Below are 22,947 nucleotides of genomic sequence, written 5' to 3'. Positions count from 1 at the left end.
ATTACGGATAAATCGAAGAATTATTTTTGGTAGCTTCATTTAATCTGAATCGTTAGTCTACCAAAGTTTTTTTATCCGTTGTACCTGTTTATCACAAAAGTGTCTGTATTGGCAAGAACAGATATTGAAGAAGGGCCTGAAACGGATGAATATAGAACCAATGGGATACATGAACAAGGCCACGACCACATGTAAAAATAGGAATAGCCTAGTTTGCTATTGTTAGATCAATTACTCGAACCACACATAGTGTTGGCTTTCAGTAATAATAGCTGACATCATTCGTTTGCTTAGCTTGAAATATTATTCGAATGCACAAGATATGATTCTAATAGTGAAGGGTGACAAGTTCATAAGTAAAAAAAATCTGATAAAAGGAATAGCCCAATAGAAAACAAACAAAAAGAAAGTAAAAATAAACGGCTAAAGCCGGCTCTTTAACTAAAGCAAAAGTATAAATTACTCATTACTTCCTTCATTAGTTGTCTCTCTTTATCCCCCACAGCCGTCAATGACTCAATGGTAGGGTGGGAGCCAAAACAAAAGATAAAATTGGTCAAGACAATACTATATGCCTCTTTCAATTTTGGGTATAAGAGCTATCTCGTCAAATATTGTTAGTACCAAATGACACTGTTTAACACTAATTTTTCTAAAAACAATCACAGTAAAAATATAGAAATAGCTTTTATCTAAGCAACGGACTCAATTCAACGTGTATTTTTCTCACTTCAGGTTTTTGAAAGTATTATATTCTTGAGGGATATTATTGTAGGCATCAGCTTTTGTCTCTTTTGCAAATTCTCATGAAGAAACTTCACTTTCTTGTTAGTAAGTAAACATGTTCTTTACAAAAAAGAAAAAGAAGAAGACACGTTCCTTGAGTATTGTGCAGTGTAAATCTTACTCGGATCTGTGTGTGCTTTGTGAATTGTACAAGAACCTGCTTTTTTTCTTCTTCTTTTTGGTGAAAGACGTTTGAAATTAATTTTTACATTGTATATAGTACTATGTAACTTTTATTTCTCCAAATATATATATGAACTGTTACAGTTTTTGCCCAAAAAAAAAGGAATTGTTACAGTTTTCATTTCACTATAAATTATAAATAAATAAGTAAAGCAAAGGCTCCAAGGCATTTAAATACTAATATAAAAGTTGGTATTTGATAACTAAAAAAGGTAAAGCCTTAAAACTAGGGAAGAGACATACGAACACCAGTAAAAACATTGTACGTCCTCTGGTTCATTATGTTAAAATGACGATAATACCCTTACAAGTGAACATTAAAAAAAAACTAGTTTTAGCTGCAAAACATGTTCATGTTTCTTAATTTTTTGTAGTATATAATTAAAGAAAAGTGATGGACCAATTAATAAACTAAGCTTTTAATTAAGTGAATGCAACACTCTAGTAATATCCCGGATTAGGTTTAAGTTTTGAACATTCAATCGATTGACCCACATAGAAGAATCTAGGAATAAAGATTAATCCGTCATTATAATACGCGTTACTCATTATAACGTATGGTCCAAATGGTCCATACACTTACTTATTCAGTTCTAATATATTTCTTGGATCAAAGAAACTCAATGATGATTTAACACTTTAAAATCATAATTTAGTGACAAAAATACACTAATGGAATGGGAACAAAATCAAGACTTTAATCATTATGATTCTAACAGGCTCGGTGCCCCAATTATAACATTTGATTAAAACAACAACAAAAGATTACAGAATTTTAATTAAAAACGAAATTTATACATTTACAAGTAGTAGTCTCCTCCATATCCATATACCAAATTCTAAACCCCTCCCCAAAAAATTAAAACCCTGATCTAATAATAACCACGAGATCGATTCAATCGATCAAATCGATCACATTCACATCTAATCCGAATTTGCAATAACAATATAGAGATACGTCGTTTTCGATTTTTTAAGTATTAGACATCGACTCACTTAACCACTTAACCGACTAATTAAGCAATTAAACCGGAAAAACTCACTTAAACCATAAACCTTCTTTTTGAAGAAGAGGCTTTGGTCATCTTCTTCATCAGATTCTGAGCAGATAGATACTAAGCTCAGGAGCTCCATTACTATCAGGATTCATCATATAGAAAGCTTCGGAGTCACGCGATCCAACGATTCTCTCAAACTTCGCTCTCATATACATCACATCTCCACCACCGTCGCCGCCTGTATCCTCCGTCTCCGGTAAAACTCCGGCGCCCATTGAAACCATCTCAAGCGCTTTCAAAACCTTTTTCTCCTTCTCACCACACTCTCTTCTCGTAGCGAATCCACACTTTTTCCCGTTACAATAAGTCCTCCACATCGGCTCCTCAACCAACCGCCGTGAAATCGCCGCCGTCGCAGTCGTCGTCTTCGTCTTGTCTCCGCCGCCGTGACGTAAAGTTTTGTTTTTTTCTTCTCCTTCATCTTCCTCTTTACCCTTATCACACTCCAGAGCGATTCTGACGAGTCCTGAAGCCATCTCTTTAACCAACCCACTAATCGGAGTAGCGAGCTCGATAAGAAACGCCGGTGGAGAGTTAGGATCTTTCTGGATTGAGAAATGCACGTGTCCACGACGAGATCCGAAAAGTGTACCGACGACCCGTGACCCGAGTCCGGAGTGGTGGTGACCGGGTCGTGCTCTGCTTAAAGTAGCTATGACTGAACGGAGACGAGACACGGCGAAAGATTGAAGCTTTCGTTTTTGAGTGATTACATTAGAGGAAGAGGAAGAGGAAGAAGATGAAGGAGTGTGTTTGGAAGCGGGTTTAGAGTTGTTGTGATCAGGAAGAGGGTTATGGGTGGAAGAAACGTCGTCGTTTTCGTCTGATCCGACTTTTCTTGTCCAGTGGAAACTACTGTTGTGTCTCTTGGAGGTAAAGTCATGTGAGTTTCCTTTCGCCATTGAAAGAGAGAAGAAGAAGAAGAAGAAGCTCTAAAGCTTTTTTAGAGAGAAAGTGAGAGAGAGAGAGAGATAGAGAGAATGGGAGGGTAATGATCAAAGTTGTTGGTGTGAATTTAACTTCAGGGTTTGGTCTATTTGGTGACTACAACTCTCTTTTATCTCTCTTCTTCTCTCTTCACTTTCTTTTTGCTATCTCTCTCTCTCTCTCTTGTCGTTGTGAGTGTTGTGGTGTGAGAGAGAAGATAATACAATTTGTGAAATTGACAGAGAATCGACTGTAAAAGGACCCACCAATTTCATCTTNTTTTTTTTTTTTTTTTTTTTTTTTTTTTTTTTTTTTTTTTTTTTTTTTTTTTTGTCAATCCAATTTCATCTTTGTTAAGAGGAGGATTTCAGAAGAAAAAAAACTTAAAGTAGGAGGAAGCTAAAGGAGAAAATATTATAATAGTTTCATATTAAATGTAGATTTGGCTTTTGCTTTTTAGCTCAATGTGTCAACTCAAGTGATTCGATTTTGGACTATTCATTTTAGCTCAAATGGTTTGTCCAAGAGAAAAACCTCAGATGGTTGCATATTCTAGAGATTTTTGTTCTTTCGAAAATGGATTATGTTCACTTTTTCGTTACAGAAAAACAGAAAAAAATACCACCAGTATTTTTCCATTCCTCTCAACACCACCATTTTAAACCTTTTGTTAATATGGATTTTATATATGTGAACCCCTAGGCTTAATGCATAATATGTATATATATAAAGAGCATAAAGATAATGGTTATTTAAAGAAAAGTTTGGTGCTGAATTTGTAAATGTTGATCTTGTTTATTTTAGTTATAGTATATATCAAGAGAATAAGTGGGGGAGGAAGATTGTGTTTTTGTTGAATACTTTGGGAGAAACACGAGAAATGAGACAAAAGAAAGGAATCTGGAGACAAAGTGTGTTTGTTGTTTCATTTTCGATGTGGGGTTCTCTCTATTCTCTCTACATTACTTACATACAAAAGAGCCCTCAGTTTTGTTTGACCCAACCCTTTTTTTGACTTCACAGTAAAAAGTGGAGTCTTCACCTAAAATATATAGTACCACTTATCATATCTTTTTCTTCTTTATATCGAATCTTTATTGTACATTTAACCATCCCTAATCATATTAAAGCTTCGTACATTATTTCAAATGAATGGATATAAAAAAATTCACAGAAAAAAAAAGAAATTATAAATGTTCAAAATCAATAGAGAACATAAAAGACAAACAGTTCTGATAACTCTTTTCATAGTTGTTGACTTGTTGGCAGTAAAATAAGGTTTTTTACTTGTACTGGTAAAAAACGCAGGACAATAATTTGGCACAAGCGGCATGACGTCTTGTCCTTATTTTTCCTGTAATAATATATATTTTTTTCGCTGTAAAATAAAACACCATTCGAAACTTAATTCATACATATGGCGAAGTAGATAACATCAAAGCATTTTGTATGATTTTTTTTTGTAATAAGAAGTCTGAGTCCTTTGTCCCGTCGTGATTCATCAATAGTTCTGTGGTTCAATCTTATATGTTCTATATTATACTGTATGGGCTTATACTGGAAAGCTTAACGTATTCAACTATTCATTGATATTTGATGGTGAATATGTTATTACGGTCTCGATTCAGTACGAAATATTCCCAAAATAAAGATTGGTGTGACAGGGCCATTGAGAGGGGGCATACAACATTCGACAGGCTTTGTGTTGTGTCAAAGAATAAAAAACCATCCTACTACTACTATAATACAAAGGAATGTATAAATAATAATAATATGTTAAGAGAAAAAAACGAAGTCATATACTACTAGTTGGGTTTATTGACGTCATAAATAGAGAGATATGTGTAATAGGGGTCTGTTCGGATTCTCTTATGAGTTGTCGGGTGCAGAGTAAACAGAAACCTGCGAACTTACACGTCACTCCGGTGATGGTCCTCCTAGTAACTGAGCACTGAGCAGAGTACCTTACCCCTTCAACGACTCTCTTCCTCACCACCCCTACCTTTAATGATGTCATGATTCATCAGTTTATATACATTTTTGGTAGGAAACGAAAATATTATTGGTTAATAATTGGTCTTTGTTGTGTAAAATTTTTTCAGTTATATATGTGTAAATCACACATTTTTAGTGTTGACATACGTTTGTTATTCACAACTGTCAAAAGATAGCATACGAACATATTAATGAACAAGACTGTTACCACTTACCACATGAACTATATATATATATTTCTATAATAAAAATTGTATCCAACAAGCCAATTGGTAATTACATTATCATTTCACAATAGCTGCCTGAGTTACTTGACATTATAATTGATTTGTCTTTTACAATCATAGGATCGGATCCGCGCTACAGCGCGGGAGAATATTCATTAATACGTAATTTGATTTGTAGTAGAAATTAGAATACGTAAAATATTGTAGAATATTTTATTTGTAAAAATACACACTCATGACATATATTTTGACGGACCAACCAATAAAACATTTTTTCGTATAAAAATATACATTTATAATAATACGCATTTACAATGTATATTTAACGAACCAATTCGTAAAAGACTGTATTCGTAAAAAATACACAATCACAGTGTATATTTTTACGTAGCAATCCATAAAACATTCCATTCCTAAAAATATGTACTTATTAAATTACACACTCATAGTATATGTTTTGATGGACCAATCAGTAAAAATATTGCAATCGTAAAAATATATATTTGTAAGAAATACACACTCATAGTGTATATTTTAACGGAACAATCTACTAAAAGTTTGTATTCATAAAAATATGAATTTGTAAAAAATACATAATCACAATATATTTTGACGGACTAACCCGTAAAGGATCGTATTCATAAAATTATCAATCCTAACCATCCAACCTTATGATTGTGAGTTTTGCAAACCAATTATCCGATTCATAAAAATTATCTGATTCTTGATCATTGCCACAATCTCATGTTTCTTCTCATCTTCTTCAAAATCTTTGCTAGCCTTTATATGATAGCATTGGCAGTCTCTCTCATGTGTTGCAAGCCGTTCTGGAGTGAAATTTTTTCTTCACCCCGAGCCGCCTCCATTCTTCCAGTGTGGAGCCCTAAAAAACTCAAAATGCAGCCGCATAAGTATGTCCAAATCTTCCCTTATGCTGACCGCCTGTGAAACTTCCCTTTGCTGACTTTCAATAGTTGCCGCCTGAGATCCTTTTGATGCCTGAGATCCTTTTTATGCCTAAGATATTTTTGATGCAAACGGTTTCTGATTCCCTTTCTTTTGGCATGAACTGAATAAGGTTGGACGAGCTTCAAGGCATAGAGTAAGGGCTGACCAGTCCAATGTTGGCTCTTTCAGAGTCTTCTCCTTCTCCTTCTTCACTGGGTTCTTCACTGGGATGATTGACGACGTTTTACCAGTTCTAGCTTTTATCTTAGGAGCTTCTACTTCCCAGACACCTTGAGCACGTTTCATAGCTGTAAGTCGGTTTTGTTTGTCTAAGTCAGCTTTCTTTATCTTCTCCAACAATTCAGCCTCATCCTTCTTCCTCATACACTATCTGTACACTTTTATAGAAATCCTATATGTACATATTAGATTTGCTAGATTTGATTAATTTTTGAAAAAATATGTTGTTGAGAAGTAAAATTTTTAGGATATTATAGATACTGTAAATCCTTATAACATAGGATTATAATACAGCAGAAATTTAAATCCAACAAATATATCAACTTATATTTTTGGATCATTTTTTAATAATGTAGTGTTAATACATATATTTGGTCATTGTTTGTTTTCAAAGTAATATTACAAAGCCTATATAGATTATGTAATCCAAATGAGGTATCTTATTTTACTTTAAATGATTCCATAAACAGTATAGTTTTCAAAGTTTAATATAAATAATATAAAATATTATGATTAATAAGTGATTGCCACTGGAATACTGTTTTGTTTTTTTATAGGCACAACGTGTAGAAGATAGATAATGTGTCATGTTTGGCAAGCGTTTTGATACATATTCAATTTTTATGTATTGATTTCATTTGTTTTGTATATGATGTTGAGTCAAACAAATCCATTTCAGCTGGAATTCATGCTTGCAAGGACACATAGAACTTCGATCTGCCAAAAAATCAAAGTAAATTTTATTTTTATTCAAATATATATGATTTATATAAGTAATAAAATGGTGGGCACAAAGTTAAAATGCAAAAAAAAGAAATATTTTATCCATCTCTAAGAACATATTATCAAGATCATGAATCTCATGCATTTATCAAGAGAAATTATATACATTGATAAGAAGACAAAAAAGTCATCTTAAATATTTGTTATCATATTAAACTTGAAAAGTTAATTAAAAAAAGAACCAAAAAAAATCAGGCAAAAAAATTTAAAGCATAATTTCTTGAGCATGTCAATCATAATTGATATGTTTGCGTTGATTAGGATTAGCTGCACAACAGGTTACATGATTAGTATACTCACAAACAAATGACATAAAATTTACAAACAAATGATAATGCTTCCAAATTAAACCTTGGTTTTGGGTGCCAAATGTCAACGTCGCAGTGTGTCCCCTCTTCATTCGGAGATGGAAGCATTATTATGGCAATGGAGTGTATCCTTTCGAGAGGCATTGTTTGTCAAAGGTTCGAGACGGATTCTGCAGAGTTAATTTCAATGGTGCAAGTTCCAGAAGAGTGGCCGGCTTTCTCTACGCTCCTAGACGACTTTCAGGAAATCCCAAGGACGTTAAATGTGAAGGCTGATTGTTTAGCTCGTTCTTCTCGATTGCTAGTGTCGGAAACGACTTTTGTAAACAACTTTCCTCCAGTTTGGACAACCAATTTAGGAGTTCTATTTTAATTAATGTTAGATTGAAAAAAAAAAAAAACAAATGACATAATATATGAATGTTCTTATAACAGAAAAAATAAACAAAATGCTTTTGTTTTGCTTGATAATGAGATGTTTTATACAAAAGCTCTCATAAGAAACAATGGAGATGTGTGATATTTTGTTTGCTAATAAGATGATATATATAGAGGTCATACACATTTAAGTTAGTTTGGATTTCGAATCAAAAATATTTATGTGAGCAAGCCATATTTATTATCATTGACTGTAATTAAGAAACAAATTAAATTAGAATATATGTGTAATATTCTTTATTAAATTGTTCAAATTAAGTGTTTCTTCCATATGTAGTAATTGGAATTTATAAGAATAGTTTTGTTTAAGAAATTCCTAAAATTTGAAATAAATGATGATCTGGTAATATAAAATTTGATTATTGTTTCATTAATATCTCAAATTGTATAACTAAAATAAATATGTTTTTATTATATATACAATTTCGAATTTAATAGCTTGATTTTTATGGTAACAACTTGAAATAATTTCTATAAAAATATTGACTAATTATTGTTTTCTAAAATTAATTCGTTTTATAAAAATTAATTATTGCTCAACAAATAATCTGATTTCCAAGTATCCAAATGATTAATTTCAGGTTTGTTTTAATTTTGACCCGACCCGAATTCAATTTTGTACTTCTCTTATACTCTTTTACTAATATAGAGATTTGTTGGATCTTCACCAAAAACTAATGAACAATAGGGGTGCAGAGCGGTTGGCAAAAAGAGCTTTCCGAGAAGAAAACGTTGAGTGAACTTTTCAACTCTCCGTATGTCAACACTAAACAATGATCCAGCAATTTTTAAAATGGAAAGACAATTACACTCATTACCAAACCCATCCAATGTACAAAACATTAGGTTTCGGATCAAACTCCCGTCTGTAAAAAACCATTGAATTGGATGCTTTGGTGTTAGACATGAGACCCACCATACTTAGTCAAGACACAAGTAACACAAAACAAGGAATGCTTACTAATTACATCTGAATCACAAGGGTTTTTTTTAGATCATGAGACGCTAACACATTATACTAAAGAGCATATAAACAGAGGACATACGCATTTGCACTTACAAGGGAATGTTAATAGGATGCTTTTTTCTTTTCTTTTTTGGCCTACCGATTCAAAGGATGGTTTCAATTAGCTTTGTGGACTTCTCTGATTGGTTTCTGGATGTTCAGGTTGAGGAACCGGAACACCTCCATTCATTCTTGCACGTGCTTCTGCAAACATACGTTGTTGCTCAGCCGCTGCTTCCTCCTCAGTCATTTGAGCTCCACTGTTCCATTTTACACTTCTCTGTGTGTCCTGCTATAGAGTTGCAAACATAGGAGATAGTTAACATTAATCATTTCTTCTTCTTCTCGGTGGAAAGAGTAGGAGAAGAAGGTATAGGGTTATTACCATGGTTTCATACTTATGTTGCTCATACGCAGCATAGACTTCCTCAATGTATTCTCCAAAACCAAGAACCTGTAGTGCCTTGAGAACATGCTCAGGTGCAATCGTCCGTTTGTCCTCTTTGTTACAAACATCATTGGATTCTGAAGATACAAGATTTATAAACTCTGCAAAAACGTTTAAAGAACCACACTGTAAGAAAACCCATGAACTACACTAAGTGGAGCAAGTGAAATATATCATATGAGAAGAAAATATATGATTTGATCTTACCTACACAACATTCAATGAGAAGATCTTGAGCATCTCTAGCAACACGAACATCTGGTGGTAACATCTCCTTTATGATTTTAGTCATCGTAGCTATAAAAACAATAAGAGAACAAAACGTATCCTTAGCAAGATCACAAAAACATGAAGTCTCTGATTGATTGCTCATGAATCCTATTATAACCCTCAGCTATGGTTACAAATCCTATTCAATATACACTTCAATGATCGATGAGCAATAAACCCAGATCAATACATAATGGCAAAACCTAAAAGGTACAGATACAACCAATTACAGAATAGGTATGTAGTCAATGGATCGGGAAAAAAAACTAACCTTTTGGAAGTGAAGCGTCTTCCTTGGATTTGCCGACTATATCCATTGGATCCATTGTTTGATCTACAGAAATAATCAGATCAGATCAAAGGGTAAGGTATATACATGCGAGAATAGAGATGTAGATCAATCAACTCACCGTAACTGAGTCAACGCGGTTCAAAGACAAGATACAATTCAGAGAGAGGACGATTCAACCGAGTCGTTGAGAGATCCGGCGCCGGTGAGTCGATCGGATTGTACGGCGGAGGAAGTTTCTCTCTCCTTCGTCTTCTCTGAGCAGAGTCGATTTTAGGGCAAACGAAAAGCGCGTGAATCCCACTCTCTTTTACAATTGCTTAGATTCGGCGCGTGAAGGTAGTAACTTCAACTCCTTATAGAAATCAAAATCAAAATGGGCCGGAAAGTGACCCGAACCAGGCCCATATATCTCCTTGTTCAATATTTCTCGATGCTCTGATTCTGCTTCTTCGCCGGTACTCTCGTTTAGAATCTCGAATTGCTGCTTCTCTCGGTGGTGAAGACAATGGCGTCAGACGAGGAGGATTTCGTATTTCATGGAACACCAATAGAGCGCGAGGAAGAAATCGCGAGCCGGAAGAAGAAAGCAGTCGCTGGTGCTTCAGGCAATCTTAGAACTCTCCCTGCTTGGAAGCAAGAGGTGAGTCTCTTTCTTTGATCTTTTGTTTAGTTTCGGATGAATTAGGTCAATCAAGCATCAAGAGACTCGCGCTGGTTATGAACATGGAAGTTATTGTTGTTGTGCTGTTTTGTGAATTTTAACTTACTGTAGTCTGTAGAGAGAGCTTAATAGGTTATAAGGTAGAGTGAAGTTAGACAGAGAACTTTGAGGCCAAACCGTTTCAGGGTTTTTATACTGTTACTGGGTAGTGGGAGGGAGCTTAAGAAGCTTGAATCTAAGGAAATCCAAGTGAATGTCTCTCTACTGGAGCTGGTCGAACACTCAGAATCATGTTAGATTGATGTGTATGCTGTGTTTGTTCTTGCTCATGAATGTGTCTATGGATAGTTATTAGATTGATAACGTGCATATAGAGGTTGCCTTGTATGTGTTTTGAAATAAACATTTATAAAAGTTGGCATCATCCGTGGTCTATAATTACAAACTAGTTGAAGCAATTGGTGTTGAAAATTTGTCTCCTTACTAATGGATGCATGGTATTGGTTACAATTCCTTGCCAAGGTTTTTTATGCGGATGCTTTCCACTATGATTCTTACTGGACATAATGTCTATCTGTATATATAGTTATATTATGTGGAAGGCTGCTAACATCTCACGAGTTATCATACTCAGGTGACTGATGAAGAAGGCCGGAGAAGGTTCCATGGAGCATTTACTGGTGGATATTCTGCTGGGTATTACAATACAGTGGGGTCAAAAGACGGTAAAGTTCACATTACTTGATTTTTAAAGACTTTTATCTGTACGTTTCTGTTTACAATCTAAATTGAGTTTCAGGCTGGGCTCCACAGTCATTTACATCATCAAGGAAGAACAGAGCTGGAGCAAGGAAGCAAAGTATTTCAGACTTTTTAGATGAAGATGAAAAGGCGGTATGTTTCATTTTCCCCGCCTTGTTTGATCCGTTAAGCTTGTTCAAGTATGATTACGGCATATTGCTAATTCTTATGTTGCATTTATCAATGGTCAAATGGAAACTAGATTTGGAAACTTTTGTTTTGCTCTGTGGAAGATGTGCACTATATGGAATGATGTTAACTTGTTAAGCCATTCTAAAATGCTTTTTCATTTCAGGATATGGAGGGCCAATCACTGTCCGCGAGCTCACAGTTTGACACGTTTGGTTTTACGGCAGCCGAATATTCCCGCAAGCAAGTTGAGAAAGAACAGCATGAGAGGTCTCTGTGTACTTATGTGTCATATTCCTTAATACTTCTCATGCATAGTTGTAGCTTGGCCAGAATTCAACTGTGGACGGATATCCCATTCTTTCTTATCAATCTTTCTAATATGCTTTGCCTTCATTTGGAAGCTTGTTAGGACTAGGAGCTATGTTTTAGGCTGTATTTTCAGTTGTTCTCAATTTTGCTTTGGCATTAGTAATGTTTAGAAATGCTGTTATAGTCTGTTTTCTAAATTAAGATTCCTTTTCTCGCATTCGACTTGGCTATGATGTTGCTATTATTTGTAACATATTGTTTTTTTGTATCACAGGCCATCAGCCATTCCTGGCCCAGTGCCTGACGAACTTATTGCTCCAGTTTCAGAGTCAATTGGTTAGTTTCTAAAAGCATTATTTGGCAAAAGTTCCTTTTTATTTCGTTCTCTCTATTTTCTAAATGCATCAAGTGGAGAAAACCTGATCCCATGTATATGCTTCTTTATATTGTTCAGGGGTCAAACTTTTACTAAAGATGGGATGGCGGCGTGGTCATTCAATAAAAGATGTGCGTGCTAGTTCAGGTTTGAACTTTTTTAGAATGCACTAATCCATAATCTTCTTTTGTGCACCAATAAAAACCGTCAGTACCGTTTTATTTTGAAAATTCACAGCAAGCTATTTATTGTGTGGCTCCCTCTTTTATACCCTTGTCGGTGCAGATGCTCGTAGAGAAGCTAGGAAAGCATTCTTAGCCTTCTCTACTGATGAGAATACGAAGGAAACGTCCGACTCAATGGTTTCGGAGACTGAAGTGGAAACTTCTCTGGATCCACAGTTTAGTGAAGATATTAAAATTTCTGAAAGCACTCCTGTGAGTCAACTTTCAAGTTTTTATTTGGAAACGAGCTTTATGTTGTTGATTGCAATTGCTACTGGTGTCATACATCTATTAGTCATTTTTTTCTTGAACTTCTCTTCTACATTTCGTAGCAAAATAAACGTAGGACTGTTAACACTGCTTCTAATGTTCTGCCGAGAGTCTTCTGATATTATCCTCACTTACATTGATGGTGATAATATCCTTTGTTCCTCCTTTATCTGTTGCAGGTATATGTTCTCAATCCAAAGCAGGACCTGCATGGATTAGGATATGATCCTTTCAAGCATGCTCCTGAATTTAGAGGTATCTAGTTGGTCTTTTATGATGTTTTTGCTGACAGGACATTCTTGGTCATTGACTTTCTTCTCATTTTTCTGATCCGTAGAAAAGAAAAGATCTCGCTTGTCTGCCAATAAGGAGGCTGGCTTCAGAAAGCCTTTGTCAATGAAGGAAAGTCTTTTTGGACCCAAATGTAAGATTTTGACTCGCCATTCTTTTTCTTTCTTATTAGTTTGCTTTTCTTTGCTTAAAGATACTTACGTGCATCCACTGCGTATCTCTATGCCAGCTTTTACTTGGCATTTTTGTTGCGTGAAAACTACTCATGGGTTGCGTTTGTTACTAATATGAGTTGAACAATCAGCAGGAAAGATTGCTCCGGGTTTTGGCATTGGGGCACTTGAAGAACTTGATGTTGAGGATGAAGATGTCTATGGTGGTAAGCACAGAAGAGCTACTTCCCTACGCATGGTTTTCTTTGTTCATATATGCATAAGTGTCTGTTGAGGTTGCACTTTTTTTAATTCTAGAGGGGACAAACCATTGTTGACCGTAGTTAAATTCTAGCTCCTGATGTTGTAAAAGTAAAATTCTTTTGGAAAAGAATAATATTCGTAATAGGTGCAAAACCTTGCTTGACAATTTGAAGTGTTTATGGATTTATCAACCTAGATGTTTCCTTTTATTTCAGGTTACGATTTTGATCAGACTTATGTCATAGAAGATGAACAGCCAGCAAAACCGAGCAATGACAATAGACTGAGGTTAACCTCCAAAGAGCATGACGTTCTGCCAGGTTTTGGAGCTGCTAAGAATTCTGACTACAGTATGGAGAGGTAATTCAAACTAATGTTTCAATGATTCACAAACATGAGGACGTCGTTAAATTAATGTTATCACACAATTGCATGTCCAATGGAATCTTGCTCTCAGACTTTTCTGATTATGGCTACTTACATTCATATGTACAGAGTCTGATTCATATCATTGTGTGTTTTATATTATACCAGGTTTAATCCTCCAAAAATCCCGAAGGATTTTGTGACCCGGCATAAATTTTCTGGTCCTCTTGAGGCTGAAACTAAGCCAACTCTTTCTGCTCCTCCGGATGTTCCTCCCCCTGCAGATAATAATCTGAAACTTTTGATCGAGGGCTTTGCAACTTTTGTTTCCCGTTGTGGTAAACTATATGAGGATCTTTCTAGAGAGAAGAACCAATCAAATCAGCTGTTTGATTTTCTCCGGGGAGGTAATGGTCATGAATACTACGCTAGAAGGCTGTGGGAGGAGCAGCAAAAGCGAGGTGATCAAAGTAAGCTGACAATAGATGTTAAGCCGTCTTCCAGTGTACAGAAAATGACTGCAGAAGAACGTGGCAGCTTATTAGGGGAAAAGCCATTGCAGAGAAGTTTGAAAGAAACCGATACTTCTGCTTCTTCTGGGGGCTCCTTCCAGTTCCCGACCAATCTCTCTGATACATTTACCAAATCAGCTTCAACTGTAAGTAAACAACTTCACACCTTATCAGAATTTAGTTTGATTACACTTGGTAGATGAGTTTCAAGGAAAGGATATGCCTTTGTTTTCCTTGCACTAACATTCTAGACTCATCTTTTCTTTCCTTGAAATAGCAAGAGGCAGCAGATGCTGTTAAGCCCTTCAAAGATGATACGGCTAAACAAGAGAGATTTGAGCAGTTTCTTAAGGAGAAATACAAAGGAGGGTTACGTTCAACAGACTTCAACAGAGTTAACAGCATGTCTGAATCAGCTCGTGCTCAAGAGAGGCTGGACTTTGAGTCTGCAGCTGAGGCAATCGAGAAAGGGAAAGCTTATAAGGAGGTCAGACGGGCTACTGAACGGCCTCTCGACTTCCTTGCAGGCGGCCTGCAGTTTACTTCTGGTGGAACAGAGGTATGTCTACATAATCTTCATTGCAGTTATTCAGTTCATTGGGGGTTCTATCCTTATACATAAAACTTTTGTTTACAGCAAATTAAAGACACTGGAGTGGTAGACATGAAATCAAGTACGACATATCCTAAAAGGGAAGAGTTCCAATGGCGTCCTTCACCTCTTTTGTGCAAACGATTTGATCTCCCTGATCCTTTCATGGGAAAGGTAAACAAGTGGTTCCTTGCTACTCCTTCAGGGAATGCCGCTTAAAGCTTGCATTCATTGAAAAAATAGCTTGCTCTACACATCTCTTTTGGTTGGCTATAGATTATATAATTTTCAGAGCCATGTTCTTGCTTATGTGTAAATAGTACTTGATTGATCAATACATTCCTTATAATTTTACAGCTGCCTCCTGCTCCGCGAGCTAGAAACAAAATGGATTCTCTCATATTCATGCCGGATACAGTGAAAGCTGCATCTGCACGTCAAGTATCTGAGTCGCAAGAACATAAGAAAGAGACATCAATAGAGGAGCCTGAAGTAGAGGTAGAAGTGGAGAATGTGGAGAGACCTGTTGATCTTTACAAGGTAATGCGGGTTTGTATGAGAAAAGTGTATGCTAACTCAATTTGATAGTTTCGATCTATTAATATTCTGTCATGTTCACTTGTAGGCCATCTTCTCTGATGATTCTGAAGATGATGAAGATCAAGTAATGAACGGAAAGATACAAGAGGGTCAAGAAAAGAAGAATGAAGCGGCTGCAAGCACATTAAACCGACTTATAGCTGGTGACTTTCTAGAATCTCTAGGGAAAGAACTAGGGTTCGAAGTACCATCTGATGTCCCATACCAGGAAGGAACCAAGCCAATGGAAGAAGAGAACAAGTCCAGAAGCAAACCCGAAAGCTCTTCAGAGAAAAGACCAGATAGATCTGGATTTAAAGAGAAAGTGGAGGAAAAGACGAGTAGCCTCACTCTCGGGTCTGAAGATGAAAAGAGTAGAAAAAAGAGAGAGAAATCGCCAAGAAAGCGGAGTGGCGGCAACGATCTATCATCACCGAGTGAATCTTCAGGAGATGAGCGGAGTAAAAAACGATCTAGTAAGAAGGATAGATATAGAAACAATGATTCAGAGAGCGATTCATCCAGCGACTACCACAGCAGGGATAAGCAAGGTTCAAGGTCAAGAAGGAAGCGAAGAGAATCTTCTAGAGAGAAGAGAAGTAGCCACAAGAAGCACTCAAAGCATCACAGGAGCAAGAAGTCATCTTCTTCAAAGCTTGTGTATAGCTCAGACGAAGATCGGAAAGAGTCAAAGCGGGAGAAGAGGAGGCGACGAGACTGAAAAACCTAATCACAACTGTTTACTCTGATTAGACCCGGGAGAAACAGAGCCTATTGCATAAATATCGTGTGAACTATTCTCTGCACTGTCTCGAGATGGTCAGGTTTGATAGCAAATGATATGGTATGAGATAGAGAAAATTTTGTATTGTCATTTGCTTTATTTATATACTGGTTAAAAAAAATTAATTGCTTACGACTTGTTGTGTTTGATCATTGATCAAACTCCAATCACTAGTGTAGAACGACACAAAATAATATACTTATCTTACTTTACTTTTCTACTAGAACAATCTGAAAATCATTGATTAATTAGTACATAAATTTAAGCTTAAACTTCAACTCTCAAAGCTAAATAAACCAAATTATCTATCTAATCCAAATCCTACAAACTCTGAAAATCGGCAACGACAAAACACATTACTTAAAGTGAACTCGCTACAACAACATCATGCGTTTTGGTAGAAGACGAATCCAAAACGGCACGAGCGGTTTCCAAAACGCTTTGACCGCAAACGTAATGATTCCTACACACAGGCATATACACTTCAGCTCCACCGATAAGCTCCGTCACTTTCTCCTCCGTCTTCCTCATCGTAAACGAAGCTCTCTTCCCACAAACCTCACACCGCGACGTCAGCTTCGTGACGGTATCCGCAATCGGAATCAAATCAAGCACTGAACCAAACCTCCTCCTCATGAAATCACCATCCAATCCAGCGACGATTACGGTTTTACCTTCTTTATCAGCAGCTTCGCGGCAGAACTCGTAGAGATCTCCGAAGAACTGAGCTTCGTCGATCCCGATCACGTCTAACCGATTCTCGTACTCGTCGGTACCGAATCTCTCCTTGAAACTCGATAGATCTGGGAGTGACCAGCACGGGAACTTCTCGCCGTCGTGAGTCACTATCGATTCAGTGCAGTACCTCGTGTCTTTGTTCGATTTGATGACGGCGATTTTTTTGCCGGTTAGTTTCTCGGCGAGGATACGGCGGAGAAGCGTTGTTGTTTTTCCGGAGAACATTGGACCGACCACGACGTGGATTTCTCCGGGAGGTGAGAAGGAGAGTGGGTGAGATTGTGGTGGTGATGAGGATGATGATGCCGTTGTCTGTGATTTTACGGTGGAAATTGCGGAACGAGGTGAATTTTTGGGGGATTTGATGTTGTTGTTGATTGCGGAGGAGAAGCGAAGGACGGTGGAGAAGAGAGAAGGTTTAGGGAGATGATGAAGATGAAGAGAGAAGGGAGAAAGAGATGGTGAGATTAATGTTCTCATCGAAACACCAAACATTTGATTGATTACAGAGTGAAGGACAAGGAGGAGGAACAAGAAGATGCAAAGCCGCTAAGGAGGAGTTAGGGTTTATTGGGGGAAGGGGTTTATTGGAAGTGGAACGACACATTTTTTTATTTAATTTAATTTATTGTAATGTTTTGATTAGTTTTAGTTTTGGAGTACAAGTTAAGAATTTATAACAGTTTCCCCAACAGTTTTTTTTTTTCTAAGTATATTGTTGTATAGTATGTTGGAGATCATATTTTTATCACCATAGATATAAATTATCTATTGTTTTTTTTTTTTTTATTCTTGACAATAATATTGCATTTGTAATTTTTTTGGTTTTAATTTTCATTTGTTTGGGCGTTGGGCTATGTTCTGTTTAGACAACCTCAAAGGCTAAAGACGGGAAAACAACTAAAATCAACTCCAACTATTTGTCAAACGGTTTTTTATATCTAAACTTCAATACCTTGTAAATAATAACATTCACTGTATTAAAATTCATATTTGCTACCTAAACTAAATAAAATATTGTCAAGTTCAACCTTTGTTAGAACAGTGTTAAATCAGAGTTTAATGATGTTGAGTCAGACGGTCTGTGACTTTAACGTAGCACTGGGACTTACCAAAACTACATCGTTTTGGTCATTTTTGGGTATTTTGTAGCAAAAAATGACCAAAAATGAAGTCTCACAACACATTCAAAAATGGACTCAATACTCCATTTTTTGTCAAACGCTTTGTTTTTTGCCACAACACACCTAAAAATGACCAAAACAACTTAGTTTTGGTCATTCCCAGTGCCATGTGGATGCCAGATATCGTCTGACTCAACATCGTTAAACTCTAATTTAACATTGTTCGAACAAAAGTTGAAATTGACAACATTTTATATAGTTTAGGCAAATTTGAATTTTAATATAGTTCAGGTTGTTATTTGCAGGGTCTTGAAGTTTAGGTATAAAAAAGCGTTTGGCAAATAGTTGGGGTTGATTTTAGCTGTTTTCCCATGTGTGGTATGTGATAATGTCAGACTAACTAATATTGATTCTAGTTGTGTACAAAAGGACTCACCAAACTAAGGAGTTACACAAGTGAGATCAATAGGCTCAAGATATGTCAAGCCTGATCCATAGTCAATCAAATCTCTCGCTAAGTTTCGATATGTCTTCAACATAACATTATTTTCAATTTATACAAAACAATCAAATAAGCTAACATTATTTTCAATTTATACAAAAGAATCAAATAAGCTAAGTACTTGTTTTGCATAGTGAATGATGTGTCTTGAGTCTATTACTATGCTGCGCATGATGGTTTTTTTTTGTTTTTTTTTTTTAAATGTTTTTGAATGGATGATTCTTATCTTTGATAATGATTTTGACTTCATGAAGTTTTGAAATTAAAAATTTTATATTTGATATTTTTGTTTATCTATTACATTTTTTGTCATTTTTATATTAATAATGCAATTGGATGATTATGAAATCCAATTGCATTATTAATAACGCGTCCACCTTGCAGTAAACGAAATCTCCAATTATGAAGCCATAATACCTCTCAAATAGATTGAACCTTGACTTCTATTATGAGAGGAAGACACCTCTTTACGACTTTATTTGTGTTGTATATTATGAGAAATCATGGGTAGTGTAATGGTTTGGGATAAATGTATTGGCTTTGTTGTTGAGGGTTCCAGCGCTGAGTGTGTGATGCTATGAAAGTTTATCCTCTATATTTTGTTTATAGTGTTTTGTTCAGTTCTTGTTCCTATAACGGTTAAGTCAAATTGTTGAAAGATATAAAGATTTGAATTGAACACAGTTAATCAATGCTCGAGACACGGAGCTAAAAGAAACAATTACCATTCATCATCTTATTATATGAGTATGAGAGATCAGTTTAATTCTTGTACCATTGGAATTATTTTGATTCGTTTTTGTTCTGTCTGATACGACTAATCCGCTTGATATAATTTTTCCATTTATACCGAGAAAACCTACTCTTGCTTGTATTAAATAAGGTGGCACGTCTCACTTCAAAATAGAAATCATTTTCCAAGCTAGAAAATAGAAGAAATGAAAATATCTACATGATAAAAAGATAATGTATAAAACAGTAATAAAAAAGAAGAAGACTAAACAAAAAGGAGTTTAAAGAGAAAGGCCATCCGCAATGGGGGAACATTTAGTGTGTTCTTAGCCCATTAAAATTATAAATATAATGAATAGTCGCATAAGAACATGTTGTCCAGTTCTTGATGTAGAACTGATCTAGGCTCAGTTCTAAGCTGACGTGGCAAGCTGTGATTGGATACAATTTTTTGCAAACAATTTTTCACAAATTAAAAGAGGATTTGATTTAAACTATGTATTAATTAAATAAAATGTATGTTTGTTTTAATTAAGTAATATGTTTGTTTGTTTTTTTTAATCTTTAATGTTTTTTTTTGGTTTCATAAAAATTTGGTATTGTATTTTGAATTTTAGTACAAGTTTTATAAGTTTGCAATTTAAATGTTATTTTTACAGTTTTTATAAATGTAATATGTTTAAGAATATTATATTATTAAATCTTATGATCTTAAACATGTTCTCCCAATAATTAATTTTTTAACTAAAGATCTTAACTACTGATCTTAGATTATTTCATAATATTTTACTCTAAGAACATCCTAAAATGTTCCCCATTAAAAATTATTTAATTTCATCTCATTAGTCTGTCAATCATAGACTTTGATAAAGGGCGAATTTGCCCAGTAACTAAAATAAAAAAATAGACAAAGAATATAGCCATCTAATGTAAGAAATTAAGGCAATGACCATGACCCATGATAAGATTACCAAAAGGGACAGACGTGCCATGAACGCGCGCTTTGGTGTGTGGAAGTTGCTGAGTTATTTTGTATAGTGACTACTTCATTTATGTATTTTTTTATTTTAATAAAATATGTTTTACTCTTTTATGTTTTCTTTTAATATATCTCTTTTAAAAAAATGATTCGATGTTTCAAATCTTTAAAAAAATATTAGAGTGTTTTGAGGATTTTCAAAAATACTCTTTTTTCTATGTTACTTTTCAAAAATACTCTTTGCTGGTATCAATTTTCAAAAATACCCCTTTTTAATATATAAAATGACAAAATTATAAACCTTAAATCCCAAATAGTAAACTCTATCCCTTTAAAACTATACCCTAAATGTAAATTAGGAACCCAAATCTAAAAAAACAAATTTTAAAAACTAATTTAATATAGGTTAATTGTATAAAAGAGGGCAAAAATTAAAATATTCAAAAAGGGGACATTTTTGAAAAGAGGTATGCCAAAAAGAGTATTTCTAACAAATTCTTTAGTGCTTTTCTGTATCAAACATAATTATATTTTTTAATAGGATGTAAATATTTTAGAAAAGTAAATAATATTTGTCTATCCAAAATATTATATAATGAAATTATATAGTATAGAACGTTTAATAAAACGTAAGTGGTGGTGATGGTAATATGGTGGTAGTAGACGGCATGGTGATGATAGTGATCTCGTAAAGAAAACGTTATACCCTAAGTGATACAATATAGAGAACCCAAACTAATGACTTAAACGCACAACAAAGTTAAAAATATATATCATAAAATACATAGAATAGTGTTTGTTTACCACACTTAAATGAAATAGTATAGAACAAAACTAAATAGTATAGAATGAAACGTTTTTACAAAAATAGATTGAAGTAATAAAATAAAATAAAATGAAAAGTATGAAACAAGTCATATAAAATCTAATATATTGAGTTGAATATTTGCTTAACTAAAAGTACTATATACCCTAAATGATACAACATAGAGAACTCAAATATTCGAATCCAACGCATATTGAATATAAACAATATACCCTAAAGGATATAATATTGTCAACCCCAACAACCAAATTAAACGCTAAAAATAATAATATATAAATATTTTGCATACTTCTAATTATAATTTAAATTTTGTAATTATGCAATATAAATATAGCTCAAAAATTGAGAATGAAATTTTAAAAATAAAACATGAAATAGAATGTTGTTGTGTTCTACATATTACAAATAATTTTATTATATTGTTATATAGTGAGTTAAAATTGTTCGTTTAAAAAAAATGAAATTGTTAGATAAACTAAAAAAAAGTTTGTTTTTGAAGTGAGATTGTGTAATCCAGAAATAAATAAATTTTATTGCAAACTATATAAACAGATAAATAGAAATATATGAATGAGAAAAATTAAAGGATAAAGAAAGAAAAAGAAAAGAGAAAATAAAATATATGTACATAATAGAAATAAGGGTGTACGTGAATATAAGGTGAGAGGGAGAATGTGTTAATAACTGTTGATTATGTACTAGGGATAGCATTGTCATTATTATAAAAAATATATAGAATATAAGAGGGTTATAGTTAGAATAGTCAGCCACTTAATTAAAGTTTGCTTGTGGGTTATATCTGCCAATTTCCCAGCCACTTCAAAATAGAAATCATTTTCCAAGTTAGAAAATAGAAGAAATGAAAATATCTACATGATAAAAAGATAATGTATAAAACAGTAATAAAAAAGAAGAAGACTAAACAAAAAGGAGTTTCAAGAGAAAGGCCATCCGCAATGGGGGAACATTTAGTGTGTTCTTAGCCCATTAAAATTATAAATATAATGAATAGTCGCATAAGAACATGTTGTCCAGTTCTTGATGTAGAACTGATCTAGGCTCAGTTCTAAGCTGACGTGGCAAGCTGTGATTGGATACAATTTTTTGCAAACAATTTTTCACAAATTAAAAGAGGATTTGATTTAAACTATGTATTAATTAAATAAAATGTATGTTTGTTTTAATTAAGTAATATGTTTGTTTGTTTTTTTTAATCTTTAATGTTTTTTTTTGGTTTCATAAAAATTTGGTATTGTATTTTGAATTTTAGTACAAGTTTTATAAGTTTGCAATTTAAATGTTATTTTTACAGTTTTTATAAATGTAATATGTTTAAGAATATTATATTATTAAATCTTATGATCTTAAACATGTTCTCCCAATAATTAATTTTTTAACTAAAGATCTTAACTACTGATCTTAGATTATTTCATAATATTTTACTCTAAGAACATCCTAAAATGTTCCCCATTAAAAATTATTTAATTTCATCTCATTAGTCTGTCAATCATAGACTTTGATAAAGGGCGAATTTGCCCAGTAACTAAAATAAAAAAATAGACAAAGAATATAGCCATCTAATGTAAGAAATTAAGGCAATGACCATGACCCATGATAAGATTACCAAAAGGGACAGACGTGCCATGAACGCGCGCTTTGGTGTGTGGAAGTTGCTGAGTTATTTTGTATAGTGACTACTTCATTTATGTATTTTTTTATTTTAATAAAATATGTTTTACTCTTTTATGTTTTCTTTTAATATATCTCTTTTAAAAAAATGATTCGATGTTTCAAATCTTTAAAAAAATATTAGAGTGTTTTGAG

General features: G+C 34.2%; 4 protein-coding genes across 5 annotated transcripts; 1 reads left to right on the top strand and 3 right to left on the bottom strand.

Moving 5' to 3' along the window:
- Positions 1,674-3,165, bottom strand: LOC104770661 (protein MIZU-KUSSEI 1-like). Its single transcript, XM_010495121.2, has one exon. It carries the CDS (start codon positions 2,927-2,929, stop codon positions 2,063-2,065), a length of 867 nt encoding a protein of 288 aa, XP_010493423.1. The 5' UTR covers positions 2,930-3,165; the 3' UTR covers positions 1,674-2,062.
- Positions 8,654-10,239, bottom strand: LOC104770660 (protein Dr1 homolog). Of its 2 annotated transcripts, none has more exons than XM_010495120.1 (5): positions 10,028-10,239; positions 9,889-9,951; positions 9,555-9,644; positions 9,285-9,448; positions 8,654-9,188 (listed from the first exon to the last, which is right to left on the bottom strand). In XM_010495120.1, exons 2-5 carry the CDS (start codon positions 9,941-9,943, stop codon positions 9,021-9,023), a joined length of 477 nt encoding a protein of 158 aa, XP_010493422.1. In that variant the 5' UTR covers positions 9,944-9,951; positions 10,028-10,239; the 3' UTR covers positions 8,654-9,020. The 2 variants fall into 2 exon arrangements, with proteins under 2 accessions (XP_010493422.1, XP_010493421.1); XM_010495119.2 differs by having other exon boundaries at positions 8,668-9,191.
- LOC104770659 (G patch domain-containing protein TGH) lies at positions 10,340-16,374 on the top strand. The gene is made up of 16 exons (XM_010495118.2): positions 10,340-10,549; positions 11,205-11,295; positions 11,370-11,464; positions 11,667-11,770; positions 12,087-12,148; positions 12,267-12,335; positions 12,474-12,625; positions 12,862-12,937; positions 13,020-13,106; positions 13,278-13,352; positions 13,605-13,749; positions 13,924-14,413; positions 14,545-14,826; positions 14,905-15,033; positions 15,217-15,399; positions 15,485-16,374. The coding sequence occupies exons 1-16, from the start codon at positions 10,415-10,417 to the stop codon at positions 16,157-16,159; spliced, it is 2,850 nt and encodes a 949-aa protein (XP_010493420.1). The 5' UTR covers positions 10,340-10,414; the 3' UTR covers positions 16,160-16,374.
- Positions 16,399-17,627, bottom strand: LOC104770658 (thymidine kinase b-like). The gene has a single exon (XM_010495117.2). The coding sequence runs from the start codon at positions 17,453-17,455 to the stop codon at positions 16,583-16,585; it is 873 nt and encodes a 290-aa protein (XP_010493419.1). The 5' UTR covers positions 17,456-17,627; the 3' UTR covers positions 16,399-16,582.

The sequence above is a fragment of the Camelina sativa genome, chromosome 20 (assembly GCF_000633955.1).
Source record: "Camelina sativa cultivar DH55 chromosome 20, Cs, whole genome shotgun sequence".
Taxonomy (NCBI): domain Eukaryota; kingdom Viridiplantae; phylum Streptophyta; class Magnoliopsida; order Brassicales; family Brassicaceae; genus Camelina; species Camelina sativa.
Note: the sequence above shows the minus strand (reverse complement) of the source record. Positions and strands in the feature narration are given on the sequence as shown.